The following is a 19,009-nucleotide window of genomic DNA, read 5'->3' on the forward strand; positions in this document are numbered from 1 at the left end:
TGTACATGCATAATTTAGTTCCAAACAGCCCATTTAGTGGGGGAAGGGGGAATACAGCAGATTTCCCCTCCTACCTACACTAGTTGATTGACATGTTAGAAATTCTGGAAGAGTAGAGCATTGTGAGCCCAAAGTCACAGATTCACAGGAGTTTAGGGCTGGAAGGGACCGACATCATCAGGTCCAGCCCACCTGCTCTGAGCAGGAAAGACAGCTGAGGTCAAATAACCCCAGCAAGGTGCATGCCCAGTCTCCTTTTGAAGATCTCCAGGGTAGGTGCCTGCACCACCCCCACTGGGAGTCTATTCCAGAGTGTGGTCAACAGCCATTTTCAAACAATAGGAAGCATCTCAGAGTCCAAGAAGTCTGACAAACAGCCATCTCTTGGAGAAAGCATGCAGTTTCTTAGAACGTGGATTGAGCTTCCCGATTTATTTTTTTTTAACTCTTCCAAGGCAGCCATTTTAGAAGCAAAACATTCCCATAGCTTTGGAATACTTTATGAAAGCTTGTGCTAGTGACTTCTGTAATGTTGATACACATAACACTCTTCCTTCCAGTATAGCAACTATTTCTGAAACTAATTACTTCAGCATCCCTGCTTATTACAAGCTCTAGCTGGGGAGCATCAGTTATACATGTGCTCTCTCATAGCTTGGACTATACGTGACTGCTCCTTGCTTTGCAATGAAAGTCAACTCCTGAAGAGATTTGAGATGGTCCTTGTTAAAACCAAGTGATAATTAGGACCATTTAAAGAAATGTATGGTTTGCTATTAACTCATTGACTGCTGTAGGTTATATGCTAATTTGGAGTCATTTGTATAGCCAAGATGATGATACAGTGACACAAACTCATTGTTATGGGGTGATTTCAGTGCAACATATCATCATCCAGAGGCCTCCAAGCATTTTAAAAACAATTATGCCTCATGATGGAGTGTGATATGCCGAGTAAACTGAGGCTTTGGAGGATAAATTAACCTCTCTCAAGGTTATCCTTAGCGGCACTGATATGCCGGTCTCCCGGGTTCTTGAGTAACCAGTAGACAATGTTGAAAGCATTTTTTTTGCTACACCTTAACCTTGGCATAGTGTCCTGCGATAAAAGCATATTGACACATTATTCTTGTGCCAGTTTAAATTTAAATTCAAGCATGTAAGAGCATATCATAGTATCTCATTCAGATCAGTTGATACAGTGCCAGCATTATTGACATAAGACAGTCTTTCACCGCTAACTGCAAGTGTATTTTGTTTTTGACTGTGTTTTTATTTATCGAAAGTGTAAGAGAGATTGGTAGCTTCAGGATGGGGTGGGGGAAGTTTCTTATGTGTGGTGTCATGTTATTTTAAGCAAAATAGATTATTTAGCTAGGTTAACACTTCAGTTGTGTGTGTCCATATCAATATTTGCCAAACTTTTGCTTGATTTAAAGAGAGAACTATTTTTAACTAGCATCTCCTAAAAGCATTTTTTTCTTTACATTAGTTTGTTAAAACATAAAAGCATTAGTAAACAAACAGCAGGCAGTTCAGGTTGCATTTAAATCCATTTCCCTGTGACTCAAGAACAAAAAATAGCCAGTCAATCCCACTCTTGGATTCTTGTAGCTGCAACTTTTTGCTACAAACACCAGGAAGATTTTTTTTTTTTTTTTTAATTATTTTTTTCCACTGAGCTGATTAAAAGAAGAAAATAAATTGGGGCCTAATGTCTGTTGGACTTGAATTTCATAAAAGAGGCCTTTACTTAAATGTTTGGGGCTGAAATGAACCTGGCACTGCCATTTTAAATGAGTCCTGAGCAGTGCAATGGCCTGGAACTGTCCCCTCTAGACTCTGGCTAGCATTTCGAAGCAGCCAAAGAGAAACCTGTCCCTAGGGAATCTGTTTCCCTCCTCATGCAGAGCCCAGAGTAAGTTGACTCTGGAAGGAGCAGGATGGCTGCAGTATCAGTTGCATTTTAGTCCTTCCTTGTGGGGTATGCTTATAGGTACATGCTGAGGAGCTACATGTCTCAGTGTGTTTGCAGAAATGGACAGTGAAGAAACAAGTTCGGCTAGAAATAGATATTGCCAAATGAGGTGGATCAGCAGTGCTGGATGCATCCCTGCAAGCAGGGAAGGCCAGGCAGGTTCTCCTGGGTCTTGAGGAGCTGTCCTGCACCAAAATTCTTGCAGCATCTCCAGCACTAGGAGCACCTGCTTAGTACGCCTGGAGAGTGTGGGCAGCTCTGTGTTCTCCTGCCATAAAGGAGCACAAATTGCTACTACCACTTGTTGTGGCCACAAATTTGGATATATGTGTAGTGTAACAAAGGGTATGGATGTCTATATTTGCTTTTACTTTGTGCCTCCATAAAAACTTACTGTGATGCAAAAACAACTGTTTTCAGGCTCTCTCTTCTGATGGGTCATCCCCTATCACACCCTATAAATGATACTCTGAGCTTTCCTTGTTGGATTTCCAAGATGGTAAATGTCAGAAAAATGTAAGCAAAGAAAGGTGTAAGTTGTGAAGGTTGATAACTCTGGCATCACCCCTTGCTGAGTTAAAACACTTAGTGTTCACTTGGAAATCTGTTATGGGAGGGTACACAAGGAGGTCTAAGGCTACTAGCTAGAGTGTTCCTGTTCTGTTTGGCCCATTGCTGGTCCAGAGTCTTAGTCTTTGATTCCAGGAGATCCTAGTGCTGTAGAAGAGAATCCACAAGTCTTATTTTAAGTTACTTTAAGGCAGGGATCAGCAGCAACCCCTGGCATGCATGGCACGCAAAGCCATTTTGCTCAGCACACTACCACCAGTCCAGGCTCTAAGAAGCTGCTGCCAGCTACGGAGCCCAGGCTGCTCCCAGCAGGCGGTTGGAAGGCTGCAAGCAGACTGGGCTTTGTGGGCCGGTTGCAGCTGGGAGGCTGCAAACAGCTGCTCTGGGCTCTGGTATGTTGGCACTTCAGCACTTTCCAAAGGTAGACATTGTGGTTTTTTTCCCTGCACTCCAGCTAAAGTGTTGCCTATCCCTGCTTTAAGGACATTGAATGGAAAATTCATGCCTCATCTTTCAGTATAGAGCACATGCCTGTGCACATTCTCTCCTAGCATACCCCAAGTACTGCTAGTTGGGGGATTACACTAGCTTACCTGAACACTTGTTTGATTTAAAATGTTGGGGGGGGGGGGTTGTACACCACTTTGGAAGGGATTTAAGTTGAAACAAACAACCAAAAAAAAAAAAAAAGAGAGTTATTCCAGGATGGAGTGCCCACAAAGGAATTTATACCAGTGTACTCATTTACCCATTTCTGTATAGATTCAAACGTGAGCATGCACTGGTATAATTCTCTTGTAGCTAAGCCTCTAGTCTTGCTGTGTAAGTTCAGACAATGCAGACCTCAAGTGGTGGAATTGTTCTTTTATTGCATTAGAAGGATGCAAACAGCTTCGACTCTTGTGATCTCATCATTTACTTTTAAAGCTCCCAAACAAAATCTAGAACCATGGTGCTTGATTTGAGGCAACTAGAGGAACAGCTCAGACTTCCTTTAGGTCAGTCTTTGCTTTAGTTCTACCGCATACATGAAACTGCTTAAAAGCTCCTCCTCAGATAAGGAATGTAGGTCAAGTTACTGGTAATGCTCCATGAAATGAAGCATGACATTCCTGCTCACCCCTTAGATGACAGCAAGCTTTATGTTCCCACCTTATTATGTTTAGGGAAATTCACACAGGTTTCAAATCATACTTGAAGTTGGCTGAAGGGTCTCTTAATTTTACTGTTTCTGACTTTCCTTTATGTACACTGATTTCTATTACAGGAAGAAAACTTTGGTGAAAACTCCTGAGTAGGAAAAGTGTTCACACTTTAGGGCCTCCGCATTTTATTTTTAACTCGGAAGGTTTCTTTGTTCTCTGTCAATCATGGCACAACTATTAATGCTAGAAAGCAAGAGCCCATTCTTAGAGAAAATTGTTTAATAAGAGCTTTGTTCTCATTGTTAAATGCCTATTGACTTTTTTGGCCTGGAGAAATATTGATTTTTTCTCTCACTTTCTTTACAGGCTCTGCTTTCTTCCCTGGCCGCTGTGCTGAGATCTTTGCCAAAGGTCAAAGTATTGGAAGGCTTGGAGTCCTACACCCTGATGTTATCACCAAATTTGAGCTCACCATGCCATGCTCTGCCCTGGAGATCAATATTGAACCTTTCTTATGAGGACAGGACTGTAATCCCTCCTCCAGATATCCACTTTTACAGGCAATGCTGCCCTTTAGTCACTCTCTGCAGGGAACATCCATTTGCGCTTTAACATTTTAATGAAACTAGAAAAACACCGTCTGGCTCCATGGGTAAATATGGTCTTTACCTTACAATTAGGCTATGCGTTCTGTAATGGAAGGATGTAAGCTATAGGACTACACTTTGCCATCTGTGTGTTTTTTTGGGGGTGTTTTTTGTTTGTTTTTTGAAAGAGAGAAAGTTGGGTAAGAGCCCAGTGTTTTACAAGAGAAATGTAAAAGCAAGGCACACCATTAGCTTCCAGAATCAGAAATGTTCCACAGACAGAACTTCGTCCTGTAACTGATTATGGCTGCAGAACAGGAATCTCATTCTTTTCTTATTCCATGAAATAAGATAATTGATTAGAGCAAATATTGAATGAATGCGAGCAGAACTAAGGAGCTGAGCTTTTATACTGTACGGTTGTCATGTGCTCGTCAGTGGTTGGGGGAGGGAAATAAACTCATTTCATGAAAACCAGAGCTATTTTGTAAGTAAGATTTATACAATATCTGCCACCCTCTAACAAGCATAACCTTTGATCCTTTAGCATTCAAAAGTCACAGTAAAATAAGAAAATATTTCATGGTAGATAGAAGCCTAGTTACTCTGAAGCAAATGGAGAAATGCATTTAAATACACCAAAGTGACCTTTTGTTTAAAGAATCCAATATACTGATCAGAGGCTTAAACTTGTCTGCAGGACTCTACACAGTCTAGGTTGTACTTGGATTTCTCAACTTCTGTAGCAGCGCATGGCATTTGCAAGCAAGTAGGCACAGACAGTTGCGGTGCATGGTGTGGTTCTCTTCCTGTGAATGCCATAACGATTGCCTCTGCAGTACAGCTCCAAGGCTTCCAAGTGGAGATTGCAGCTTGAAGAGGTTTGGAACCTCACATGCTGGAGCCTCCTGCTTAGGTTCTGACCACACTATACAAACTCATGCCCTCCTCTAGCTTGGAAATGGAGAACTTGTGGCAGCACTTCTCCATACACCCATTTCATTCCTTGTAACATAACAGAGCATGTCACCACCTCAGTATGCTTCTAGCAAGTTCCTTACAGCTGTTTCAAGATAATACACTGTATTGATAACTGCTAATACTGAACATTATTGCTGTTTAGAATCATAGAAAGTTAGGATTGGAAGGGACCTCCAGAGGTAAATCTAGTCCAACCCCCTGCTCAAAGCTGGACCATAACTAACTAGATCATCCCAGCCAAAGCTTTTTCTAGCTGGGTTTTGAAAGTTTCTAAGGATGGAGCATCTACCAGCTTTCTGAGTAACCTGTTCCAGTGTTTTACTACCCTCCTAGTGAGAAAATTCTTCCTAATATCTAACCTAAACTTCCCTTGCTGCAACTTGAGACTGATTGATGCTCCTTGGTTTTGTCATCTGCCACCATTGAGAACAGTCTAGCTCACTCTAGCCCCCCCCCCCCTTTACATTGTGGAAAGCTGGTATTAAATCCCTTCTCAGTCTCCTTTTCTCTAAAGGAAATAAGCCCAATTTCTTCACAAGTCATGTCCCCCAACCCCCAAACCATTTTTTTGCCCTCTGCTGGACCATCTCCAATTTGTTTATGTCCTTTCTGTAGTGGGGGCCCCAAAACTGAACACAGTACTCCAAATGTGGCCTCACCAGTGCTGAATAGAAGGAACTAATCACTTCCCTGACAACACACCTACTAGTACAGCCCAGTATGCTGTTAGCCTTCTTGGCAACAAGGGCACTGTTGGCTCATATTCAGCTTATTGTTCACCCCCAGGTCCTTTTCTGCAGAGCTGCTGCCCAGCCAGCGAGTCCCCAGCCTGCACTGGTGCATGGGATTGTTCTGTCCTAAGTGCAGGACTTTGCACTTGTCCTTGTTGAACCTCATGAGATTCCTTATAACCCAAACCTCCAATTTGTCTAGGTCCCCCCAAATCCAAGCCCTACCCTAAAGTGTACTACTCCCCACAACTTGGTATCATCTGCAAAGTTGCTGAGGGTGCCCTCTATGCCATCTTCCAAGTTGATGAAGATATTGAACGAAAACAAGCCCCAGGTCCGATCCTGGGGCACTCCACTTGATACTGGCTGCCAACTAGACATGGAGCTATTGATTACTACTGTATGCCTGATGCTCCAACTAGTTTTCTGTTCAGTCCATTCATCTATCCCATACTTTCTTAGGTTGTCTGGGAGAACATTGTGGGAGACCATATCAAAAGCCTTGCTAGAAATCAGGGATGTATTTGGTAGCCGAGTTGGTCCAAGACTTTAAAAAAAAAAAAAAAAAAAAAAAAATGCAAACTCTAAAACACTCTTGGTTCAGAGATCATACCTTATTAGACCAATTATCACCAAAAAAACCCCCACACTACACACCTTTTTCAGCAAGCTTTTTTTCTCTTTTCTAATGTTGCTTAGAAATACTGTTATATTTTATAGATTGTACAAAAGTGCACACATTTTTGGAGGGCACCTCTTAGATGTAGTAATAGCCTGAAGAAAAGCTAAGGTTAAACAATCAAGTTATAATGGAGAGGAGCATTGTGAGCTGCATTATGAGAGAAGAAGGACACAGATGAAGTGGCAATAAGGACAAATCATAATTCTATGTGCATCTTCAAGACCCCCTTCTGTAAAACTATTATGTCTTCTAAATAGTAGATCTTTCATTGCTTTTAACAGGTGGGAGGGCAGCAGGCAGGCTTTTTTTGGTGCCAAGTGTTAAATTGATTATGAAAAAACGCATTACAGCTACCCATCTGCAAACCTTATGGTTACAATCAGATGGAAGTTGGGATTTTAATCATCACTATGACAAATATGAAATGCAAAGGTCAATATTACATACAAAGCACATACAAAGTGAGAAGACTGAAGCTTCCAATTTATGGGCCCCAAGGGATTATCACACCTTGACAGTTGCCTGGTATATTCACTCTCCAATGCCTACGCAACTGTAACCAAGCAAGCCTATAGCGTGGGAAGCAATCTTTTACACAGATGGTAAGTATTAAAAAGCCCTGTTTATTAGTGTGTTATACATGGGAATTAGAACAACTTGCAATTCAGCATAGTACAGGCATACTTATATGGACTAAATATAATTATATGCATATGTTTTTCAGATTCTGGGTCTCCCAATTATTCTTTGAGCTTAGCATTCATTAAGGGCAAAGGCCTGGTTAGGCTGCTACTAAAGCTTTCCACCTTGGCCAAATGCAGGTGCAAGCACAAGGGCCAATTATTTATCTCTCTCTGGCTATGCATCACTGCAGTATTCAAGTGCCTCCCAGGCAGTGGTACTATTTAGTAATTACCTGTGACACAGGGAAATATTCGCTCTTTGCATAGGATGGAATTGAGGCACTAGAAATTTAAGGGGCTGCTTTTCAGAGTTGCTGGCTCCCTAAAGTTACAGTCCAAGTCAACTGGATTTTCAAGTTATGTTTACCTAGCTTCTGGAGCACAGCAGAATTGGGATAAGCCTGGAGAATTGCTTGCCAAGAGAGTCAGCATCAGTCTTACTCCTATTTACCTACTTGACGATGACAACTGGTGTGAAATGGCTTGGTTCAATAGCATGTAAAACAAGATAAACACACCACATTTTGGCTCTGAGGCACCCCCTGAGCTCTCTTGGTGACAGGTGCTGCATAAAACTAGGTGGTACTAGAAGTTGACTTAGAATTACAGGTTAGTGTTTTTGGTGTGCAACAGCATCCACATTAATGGCAATTTCTGCTTGTGGGTGGGAAACTCTTAGTTTTACAGTACTGAAGGGGCACAACAGAAAATTGAAAATTCAAACTGACACAACCAAAGTACTTCAGTGCACGTTACAGTGTTAAGTGTGGCAACCTTCAACCTCCCAGTGCCATGATATACCTTTCATCTCAAGGGAGTTGATCTTGGGGAGAGAATACTAACAGGATGAGCAGGGGTAGAGTTTTGTGACCTTGCATGATGCTGAAAAATTTGGATCAACAAGCAACCAGCACAACTTTACTTTGCTTCCCCCGCCCCCCCCATGTTGGTCAGTGATTTGATTTTCTTGGGTCATTCCTGCATATTTACTCACTGTACATGCTTCACACACCATGCACAGCAAGTGCTGCCCTTTTGACTGCAGCAAGCAAGAGCTTAGGAGAATTAGCCTGGATTTGTTTTTCAGGCAAACTGATGCAACTACAACAGATCTCACTTTCTGGTTATTCTCTTTCCTTCCGACTAGTTTCTGAAGTTTCCCCTAGTGTTTATACATATGTTGCATTTCTTCACTTTGACTTTGTTCAAACAGAAGGATCCATACCAGCATGCAGCCAGGAGATTTACTTCTCTTTCCCCTTACTCTGTCCCACAAAGCAGTAGGGGGCCACAGTCACTTTACTAAAAAAAGAAGAGCGAATGTGAAACTTACTGATTTCATGTCAAGATCAGGAAGGAGCAGGAGGTTTGGGTTTTTTGTGAGTTATCACAGAAAAGTGAAAAAAAGGAGGGCAGACAGCTATTTAGACACATGTAACATTCTGCTGGAGCAAGTTGCATACTATATTATGGAAAGAAATTTCTTCCTATTTCTTTTTCTAGGTAATAATCACTATGCTGTGATATAGTATGTTAATTTGTTCAGTAACTTCTATCCCAGTTACTGCCAGTACAGAGCATATAGGTACAGTACAGAGCATATAGGTATACCCTCACTTTAATCAAAAGTGCCCCTAGAAATAGCATTTATATTACAGAATACAATACATATAGAAGAGAACAAAAAGCTGTCAAGTCAGTTGAAAAGGCATTTTCCAAGGCACAAAATCCATTTATATAACTTACAAAACTACACTTACCATAGGGATGCTGTAGACCCTAAGTTGATCTTGACTGCTGAGAGGAAAAGTAAGCTCTGTGGTAGAGATGATACAAATTTATACTAAAATGAACACTGAACTGAACCTGGAGAACATTGATGCAACTTGTGCTGACCACCTGTCAAGTTGTAGGCACCTGTGTTTTGCACTAGTTGAAATTTCTAAGTGTGTTTCAAGTAGCGTAGATACATTTGTAGTAATCCAAATGCATCCAAAAAAAGTTTGTAGTTCCTGAAGTTACCTAACAACCCAGAAGCAAATGACTCCCAGATGGAAGTCGTCATTAAATCATCAATTTAGCTTCCAAGCAACAGAATAGAAAGACCAGAGGCTGTTATCAGAGAGAGGCGTTTTTAGCCCTCTAGAAGTGAACTGTTACCGTTAAAATCTATGGAAGTTTGACTAATGCCCTCATCATTTACACAGGACACTAGGAGCTGATACTGCTTTGAAAAGGGAGATTAACCAACATAGTTGAGCTAGACATAATCAGATAAGTTAGCTTTATGCACTCTGAGAAAGAATGCAGCAGCTGATGGACAAACACTATCACACATAGATTTGAAGTATAATTGTACTATTATATCACATCTCCCAAAATAAGGTTTGCTCAGCTACAATTCCCATTTACTATTAATGATCCTTGTCATTTAACAAAATGTTGCTCAGAAGAATTTGTATAGTAAGAAGAAGGAAACAATGTTTATACGCTCAGAGGAAGCTAGGGCAGAGTTGGTACCAACTTTGGAGAGAGACTGGTAACAAGGTAATGAAGCACAGTATCTGATGAAGTGAGCTTCAGCCCATAAAAGCTTGTGCTGTATATACATCTACTTTAGTTACTCTATAAGGTGCAAATCTACCCTGCCTTCAAAGTAATTAAGCCAAATAGCACCAGCTGCAGAGGGAGATCCGCATCTTAACTAGTTTAGGTATGTCAAACAACACCCATTTGATACTATTCCATTGCTGAGTGACTCCCACATGGATCTGAATCAGTGAGAGCAGACGTCAGTCTAGGGTATCACCTGCAATCACCAGCTGTCCAAGGAAAGAAACAGCAGTATGCTGACTAGACAGAGAGGCTCTAAAGATACTTCCTTCCTGATAGGTCAAACACACTCCTACCTAACCATGTGAAATGCTGATTATGGTAAGCATGTGGGAGAAATCACACATTTCCTTCCAAAATTAATATTTTAAATAAAATAGCCAACATGAAAAAACTGCTTTGCTGTTTTGACTCAGTGCCGTATATGCACACAGGAATATCAAATGGGATTAGAATTGACTTGAAATCCTTTACAACAGAAGATGGCTTGATACTTGGACCAATCACTGTAACAAGCCTCACTGAGACACTGGAAAATCAATGGAAGCAGAATACTTTTGTATGACTGCCTCAGCAACTGCTCATGAGGAAATTGCACCTAGATTGAGGAAGAAGACATTTGCTTGAGGTTATTTGGTCATTTTCTCTGCACAATATATACAGTACAGATTCTGATCCTAAGAAATGCTTGCAATTATTGCCACTCTTCTTATCCAGAATTGAAATGAAGCTCATTTACAAATTCATGTCCATCTACTTTGGCTATGACCTGATTTTAGAAACGTTAAACTCCACATGCATTAGGCTAGGCTCTAAGTGGTATTTAAAAATAGTATTAGCTAGTGTGATTTAAGAAAAATCACAAGCATGCGTACCAAATCTCACTAAAGTTACATTATTATGATATATTACATTTTCTGTGACTATCATATGACTAAACTGGGATATTCTAGATTTACTGAAGAGGCAGTACATACACCATAATTCAAAATGCAAGGCACACCCTTGACGTACCAATCAATTACAGAGAATAGTAAAAGTCTCCTGGCAGACTACAAGTTGGACAAATTAATACACCAGGCTTTTGGAAATGTATTTATTTTCTAAGTTGAACCAAATACCAAGCACATAAAGGGTGTGTGTGTGTGTGTGCGTGTGTATAAACCTGTTGACAGCCTGAGGGGGGAAATGACTACAAAATGACTGTGAATCAGTAGAACAATTTAATTAGTAAAACTGCATGCAAGTCCCAGCCAAATTTCAAGCCACGTTTTGAGTCGAGCTGATTCAGTGGCTAAGAAATCCTCCTCTTAGTATTACCTTTCCCAGTTTTAGCCCCTCTGCTATAATATGAACTGACGCCTCCACAGGGCTTCAGAGCTTCTGCTTTCATAGAGCCATATATCAGAAAGCACCCCTACTGGAAAGGGTTTTAAGAAGGTATTTACCACAGCACCTCTTGTGCTAGTACAGTATGTTTAAAGCTAGTACAGTATGTTTAAAGTGTATCCCATAATTTAGAATGCAGTTAACACGTAAACATGATATACATGCACCTTAACTGACATTAAGCTGAACCACAGCCTTTACTATTTCAAAAAAAATGTGTACCATTTAAAACTCCAGCTTGCCTTCTCATATATAGTCATTAACCATTTTTAAAGTAAGACTCTTCTGCTGGATATCTGGGCAAAGCCTATAAAAATAATCAACCAAGTGGCAATGCTGCTCGCTTATATTTTCATACTTAACTCTGGTCAAATACATTCTTTTTACAGAAGAATAAATTAGCATTTTCATAACGAAAGAGCTCAAACACACCTAAATGTTAAAAAGCAGTAGACAAGAGGAAACAGTGAAGAATCCTTTTAGTGCAAGCTCCCTAGGAAAAGGCCTTTTGACCATGCCTTTAGCTATCATTGCAACAGTACAATGTATACACTGGTATAATTACCATAGGGGAAAAATTAAGCATTGCTCATTGATTTTTTTTTTTTAATTTATAGAGCCATACTCATAGCTGCACTTGCTAGCAACTCATTGGCCCAATTGCTAATAATTTTTTAGTTGCCTGAAAATCGGAGTCATAGCAGCAATTCTTATCTATTAATACAATTCTGATCTATTATTCTCTGGGATTACATGGATATCCAGGGGTCAAAAAAAACTGGAAAAAACAGAACAGTGCATGCTCAGGCAGTGCATGCTGCTGAAAAACAGAGCTGGGCTGCCCTGAGCGATGCAGCAGCTGCCAGCCAGGCTGGATCACTGTGGCTGCACCCCAGAACCCTAGCTAAGTCTTCTGGGGCCAGCACAGTGCTGGCCCCAGCCTCCCCTACTGCCCCCAGGGTAACCTGCCACACAACAAATCACTCATGGAACCGGTGTTCCCCAAGGACAAGTAGCTGCGGCACAAGGTGTGCCACTGCTAGTTGTCCTGGGGGAACCAAACATCCACGCACATCTGCACACACCCCATGAGGTCATTTCATTCAACGTCCTGTTCAAGGCAGGATCATCCCTGACGGAATCACCCTACTTTCCACCTAACAACACACCACACACACACAACTTTAAACAAACAAACAGCAAGGTGTATCACTACTTACACCAATCTGAATTCCTAGCTTGTGCAGAGCTGTTTCTATTCACTCTCCTGGGTGACCCTCAAGACCTCACAACTGCCTCTAACACAGACCACACAGGCTGAATCCCTGGTTTGGAAGTACAAGAAATTTAAACGATCCCAAACTTCCAGATGTGTGAGCATCACCTTCATGACTGTTCCAAAATGCTGGCCCTGGGGAGTAAAGGACAGATTTCATCTGGCCACACAGACAGGCATTCTAGTACAAGTGACCACTGGCTAAACACTGAATTTTTCTGAAGGTAAACAGCAGTCATATAAACATCAGTTCTTATTTTTGTACTCTGTACTTATTTTCATGTATCTTCTGAATCACAGGTGTTTGCCTGGAGCACCCAAGAGCTAGAAATTTCCAACCTGAAGTTATTTGCATATGGTGATTTCCTAGGATCTTCTGGAATAGGCATTGTAGGCCAGTGCAGAAAGGCACAAAGAACTGCTTGGTCAAGTGTTCAGCCTGCAGTTTTATTGCATGTCTAAAGTGGATGTTGCCATATATTATTTCAAAAAATGCACAGCACTTAAATTAATTCTAAAAGCCCATGCAGTACTGGCACAATCACAGTAGCACAGAAACCAACCGAAGAATAAGTTATAAATTTGTAGGGTACTTCAATTTCCAGTCGTTTTCTGGCTTCTTCATCACTGGTGGAAACTTTGTACCAGTAGTATAGCATACTGAGGGCCAGCCTTCTGATGAATTGACGTGTGATCAAAAGAACAAAGACCCCAACTAAGAACTTTGCCAGCATGACCATCAGCCTTTTACTGGAGATTGGAGGAAAGCTGAGTTGAAAAGTTTCACTGGAAGAGTTCAATGGTGTGTACTGGTTAGTTAACCAGAATCCTATGATGGCTCCAGCTCCAGCTCCTAAGATAGTGGTTGTGTCTCCTCTGGTAGGGCTGTAATAGTCTAGTTTTGGATAGTTGTAACATAAAAGGAGGGGCACAACTATGGAAAATACAGGGCAAAATGGACTAGTTAATAGAAAGTGGTCTATGAGGTCCCATGCAGGATATGAGAGTGCAAGTAACACTGCCGATATCAGAGTTCCGCCAATCACATCCTGTAAAATAAATGAATAAAAGAAAAACCTTGTTAAATAAAACAGATTATAAAAAAAGAATGTTGTAATTCAAATGCGGGGAGTAAGATACAGTCAATAAATTAAAATATATTCATTTTCCTTTCCAAGTTATAAGATTACATAAGAAACTCATAAAATATTATATTTAACTAGGAGGTCACACATTAACAGCCTCAATCCCTTTATAATTATTTTCAATTCAACATATCCAGCTCTTCATATTCCTCTTCCCTCTTAGCGCAGTAGGGCAACAGGATGTTTACTGGACCACTCCTTTGTACAAATAGGTCATTATCTGCCAAAAGGCATTCAAATGTTCAGCTCCGCAAGTGATACAGCTGGCTGCAGTTTCCTTGCTGCTCTACATTTTGCATAGGAAAAAAAGACCTCCAATTATCCTAGCCACAATGATTCTATCTACCTAAATTCCCCATGCAGTCTATGTTGTGTGCTGTTTTACTTACTGACCTAAATTGATGCTCGCTAATCAATAGCTATGGCATTTCTGTTGACTTTCAGCCCTCATTGAAAGTCAATATAGTTAACTTCTAAATTCATGCTCCTAACAACAACCAAGTCATTTGAAACTGCAATCCTATCCTTTTTTTGGTATATAGATGTTTCAGGCCACCACAGTGGAAGAGACCATTATCTTAACGTGTAACAGGCAGCACTTACTTTCTGATTTTCCTTTCCTTTCATTATTATTTTTCAGTTACTCCAGGATATAGCAATGCTCCTGCTTTGTCTGTGGACTTTCACAGGATTCACTTTGCATGACTTAATTTCAAGGACAGTATTAAAACAAGTTTAAACATCACTGTAAATACAAACCTTTCCCCACCCATAATCCCCAAAATAATTTCATCATGTCAACAGGATTAGGATTCTCAATTTGCACAAGCAAGGGAAAGGTTACATGTTTCCTTTAACAAAGGAAACTACATATTATTACATTTTAGGGAGGTAACAAATATGAATACACATGAAACAAAATGTAAATGATGCATTTTCTCCTGTTTGGCAGAGTGCAAGCACCTTTAGGCAACAGTAATCCATCAGAAATGTGTTACACCAGTAATTGAAATCTGGAATGTAGTTAGCTGCCTGTGGCAAGCCCATGGAAGTTAAAGCCTAATCTATTAACATAAGTAAATAAGGCGTTTTGAGGATTTTATTAATATTGTTGTCAACACCAATGCTGGGAAAGGAATCAAATGTTTCCCTGGATATTCATTGCAAACTGCCAATAGAGATAAAAAGGCAATACAGAGAATTCCACTCTCCTAAACACCGTTCTATTATACAGATACAGCAGAAACTATAACATAAATTGTAGCTTTAACATAATCTTGGTTCCAAACTGCAGTTAGGCATTTACTGAATGTCAGAGTGTCAGAGCTTTCTGAAAAATGCATTACAATTGAACATTTATCTGCTCAGTAGCTGCCCAAAATGAATTGTTTATGAGAAAATTCCATTTTGAGGTATGCAAAGCCACAAAAAACCCCAAACCTAACAAAACAAAAAAATCACTTTGCAGCAGAAATATTTCATGACTTTTTTAAGCACATGTGGAACTCAAACATGGTGACATTGACAAGGTTCATCACACACTTGAAATATTTTATAAATGATTCAAAGGGTTATTTTGCACATGAATAAAGAAATAATGGAAATGTATAGCATTGAAGTTGTTTATACAGATGTAGCTTTATACTGCCATTTTACCATCTATAGCTGCTTAATAGTACCTGTACTGATACCAGTTTAAACTTAGTACAAAAATATGGTACAGCATGGGAATGGAAATGACATTCTGACCAAAACAAAGCTTTACTACTGCCAAAACTGAAATGCTCAGTTGGTTTACGGAAGTGATCCAAAATGCAACGTTTCACATCACTTCAATACTGAACTGAAATTTTCCATTTCTACATATACATTTCACAGGGTTCATCCTGAAGATCTTGGTTGAAGGGAAATCTTAATTGCACTATAGGATATGTTGTCCTCCAAGGAGCTAGGGCCATCAGAGAAGATGGGGGTGTGAACAACTCTCTAAGGGAATGCACTTTGTGTTATTGCACTGATGCAAACTATATGGTGTTAATTCAACAAACTGAATTATTTGAATTTAATTCAAATTGACCTGAAATTAAATTTCCTTTAAGTTTTCCCCACTTAAAATTTAAAATTTTAAGAAAAATTGAGATTGTGCCCACAAAAATGTAGATTCTGCAAAAAAAAATAAAATTCCATCCTAAAAATCATTCCAATGGGAAAATTCCAAGTAGCTTAATAATTTAGACTGTGAATGATTTGTAAAATGAATTTGTAAAATGTCAAGTACATTGAGGCCCCCAGTTTCAACTGTTCAATATATAAGCAAATAGGCCTGTCAACACTTGCAATTTTAAATATGAGTCTTGTGGTACTTGTTTTTCCTTAAGATCCAGCTCCTGCAGTCATGAGATTCTGTGAGCACATCAACATCCATTTTAAGGGTTTAGCTTTCATGACTGAAGAGAAAAGTTTGAAAATGCACAATTTTTTGCTTGCCGCAAATATCACCAAAGCCCATATACTAAGTCCTCTTCCTCTGAAAGGAAGAGAGGACCTAGTATCCTGGCCAAGTAGTCAAGGTCCTTTGCACTGTTAAACAAAATAATATTCTTTACTCTTCTGGAGCACAAGGCCAATTCAAACAGAGCTTCCCTAACTAGCCCAACAATGTGAGATGTAATGCTACCCATGTCAGGTAAGTGCCCCATGTACATATGCACCCATGCAAATAGTACAGCCCAGATCTGAAAAACAGACCAGGGAGGGAGACAGGGCATAACAGGCCATAGACTTTGGCAGCACTGTACTTGGTAATCAGAAATGTGCCTATGTTGAATCTCCCTTCCCCTCCCCAGCCAAGTAAAATGATAGTTTTAAATATTGGCTGTGAAAACGTTTCCTGTTTTCCTTTATCTTTTCTCTCCATGGGGTAGAATTGGGCAATGTTGTTGTAAATATGAAGATCCAGGAAAAATGAAAGAGAAAGGACTTTTGTGGGTGATCTCTTACCTCAGGGAGACCTCCCAAGTACCTAGTTGGTCCATTAAAAGATATCACCCACAAAAATCCTTGCATCTCACATTTTCTTTCCACAGTCATTTTACTTTGGTGTTTCTTTTAAAAATAAATGCAGTTTAATATTTTCCCAATTTGTCAACAGTGAAAAGCCTCCAGAGATACCAAAATTGAGGGGTGAAGAGGGGAATAATTAATTAAAGTTTGGTGATTTTTTTTTATGACTAAGGAAATAACTATTTCATTTCCTATGTGTAGGTGCTCTTCCTCCTCCTGGCACTTTTTCCATTTTAATTGTAGCTAAAGCTGAGGTGTCAAAGATACAGTCCGTGGACTGGATCCAGCCTTCAGAGTCTTATCATTTGGCCCCTGGTATTGCCAGTGGGTCTCTGCGTTGACTTTCATGCAGTATGTAGGGAGTGCTGGATGGCCCCACTGTGCAGGAGGCACCCGCTCCAGCTCACCTTCCACAGTGGCGGAGGGGCCACCACATGAACCACAACCCCAGAGCAGTTGGAGCAGGACCGAACCACAGGCACCACCACCTCCAGCCACTTCGGGACACGCACTGGATCTGGAACATGGGATTGGTCTATGGATCCAATCCACCCGCTGAACTGGACCCATGCCACTCTTCCAGCCCACGGGGCCAAATGAATTTGATACCCTTAGACTAGAATACTGCTACATATAAGCAAGGTATTCAACACACATATCAGCAAGGTATTCAACACATTTCATATGAGGGAAACTCATGAGGGAAACATAAAGAAAGAGAACTCAATTTAAAGAGAAATGGTTCATCAAGGAGAAAATTGTCTATTTATTGCTTTTATTAACCCACATTTAATAACTGATCAGCTTCCTATGATGCAAATAATTAAGGAAAAATGTGTCTTAGGCTTTCCAGTATATCCTTCTCCATTAAATCCTAAATAGTGACTTTAACACATACCATTTGTGAACCTGAATGTGGATTTTAGTGCTTCTCCTTGAGTTCATGTAATAGGGAAGTTTCTGCTTTGTAAAAATAGATTAATCCATTTTGTATATGAATAGCTTCTCTTCCCAGTTAACACGTATTTTGCTGCCTACACAAGGCTATATTCCTGAACCAGAAACCTTCTATTTAATGGGTTGATTGGGTAGAGCTTTCTTGTGTTTACACTTTTATTGTCCGTCATGTTATAATGGAATAAAAGAGCTTGAGTTTCCTTTTCTGATGTGGAAGTAGATTCCCCTCTTCCCCCAAAATAATGTGGTAGGAAACACTGTATATATTGTGGGTTTAAGTTCAGTACATATTTTTAGTTTATACTAGTTTTGTAGATACCTCAATAGGATTAGCTCAAGAATTCTCCTCCATATATCACTGCATAAAAACAAAACTGAACTCCCTCTAAAATAATTGGAATACCAGAATTTGTACATGATTTCCTCCCCATCTCTCACCTTTTCACAAGGGACATGGTAGATATGGGGTCAGGTTTTCTGTCTGTGGGTCTCTGAGTTGACTCGCATGCAGTATATAGGCATGAAGTGTGGATGCTCCCACACTGCATGAGGCACCCGCTCCAGCTCACCTTCTACAGTGGCAGAGGGGTCACCACATGAACAACGACCCCAGAACAGTTGAAGCAATACCGAACCACAGACAGCACCTGCTCCAGCCACTTCAGGACACACATCACTACACAACAACAAAACTGAACTCCCACTAAAATACCTGGAATATCAGATTTTGTACATGATTCCCCCTGCCCTTTTCACAAGGGACATGGTAGATATGAGGTAAAGTTTTCAGAAGTGCCTAAGTAATGTAGAAGCCTAAGTCCCAGCTTTCAATGAGACTTCACATTTCCTTGGATCTCTCACTTGTCACGGCAAGAGATGGCATTAAAACTTCTTTTTAGATTGTAAAAAAAAGTTTTAATGTTTCCAAGTAGCACAAACTGCCTGTTTAGCCAAAAGTCCACAGATATCAGATATGGATATATTTATCAAGAACCAACATGTAATGATGCTAGAAGATTTTGTCAATAGTAAATCACTATCTTGTGTAGTTTATAGTCATCCTTTGCATGCACCAGATTGCTCAAATCCCTTAACACATAACAATATAACAAAAAGAGTTTTAAACATTGTTTCATAGTTTCATAGTAGCTAGAGTCGGAAGGGACCTAGGTAGATCATCTAGTCCGACCCCCTGCCTTGGCAGGAAAG

At 40.2% G+C, this 19,009-nt stretch overlaps 2 protein-coding genes across 2 annotated transcripts in view; one reads left to right on the forward strand and one right to left on the reverse strand.

The window, feature by feature from the left end:
• Positions 1-4,759, forward strand: part of FARSB (phenylalanyl-tRNA synthetase beta subunit) — a 52,877-nt gene extending 48,118 nt beyond the window's left edge. The window contains exon 17 of the mRNA XM_019533074.1: positions 4,060-4,759. Within this exon, the coding sequence (XP_019388619.1) occupies positions 4,060-4,211 (152 nt within the window). The 3' untranslated portion in view covers positions 4,212-4,759. The remainder of the gene's footprint in view (positions 1-4,059) is intronic.
• Positions 4,760-12,838: 8,079 nt separating this feature from the next.
• SGPP2 (sphingosine-1-phosphate phosphatase 2) overlaps positions 12,839-19,009 on the reverse strand; it is a 66,864-nt gene continuing 60,693 nt past the window's right edge. The window contains exon 4 of the mRNA XM_019533075.1: positions 12,839-13,684. Within this exon, the coding sequence (XP_019388620.1) occupies positions 13,139-13,684 (546 nt within the window). The 3' untranslated portion in view covers positions 12,839-13,138. The remainder of the gene's footprint in view (positions 13,685-19,009) is intronic.

This window comes from Crocodylus porosus, unplaced genomic scaffold (genome assembly GCF_001723895.1).
Source record: "Crocodylus porosus isolate Cpor-Errol unplaced genomic scaffold, CroPor_comp1, whole genome shotgun sequence".
Lineage (NCBI taxonomy): Eukaryota > Metazoa > Chordata > Crocodylia > Crocodylidae > Crocodylus > Crocodylus porosus.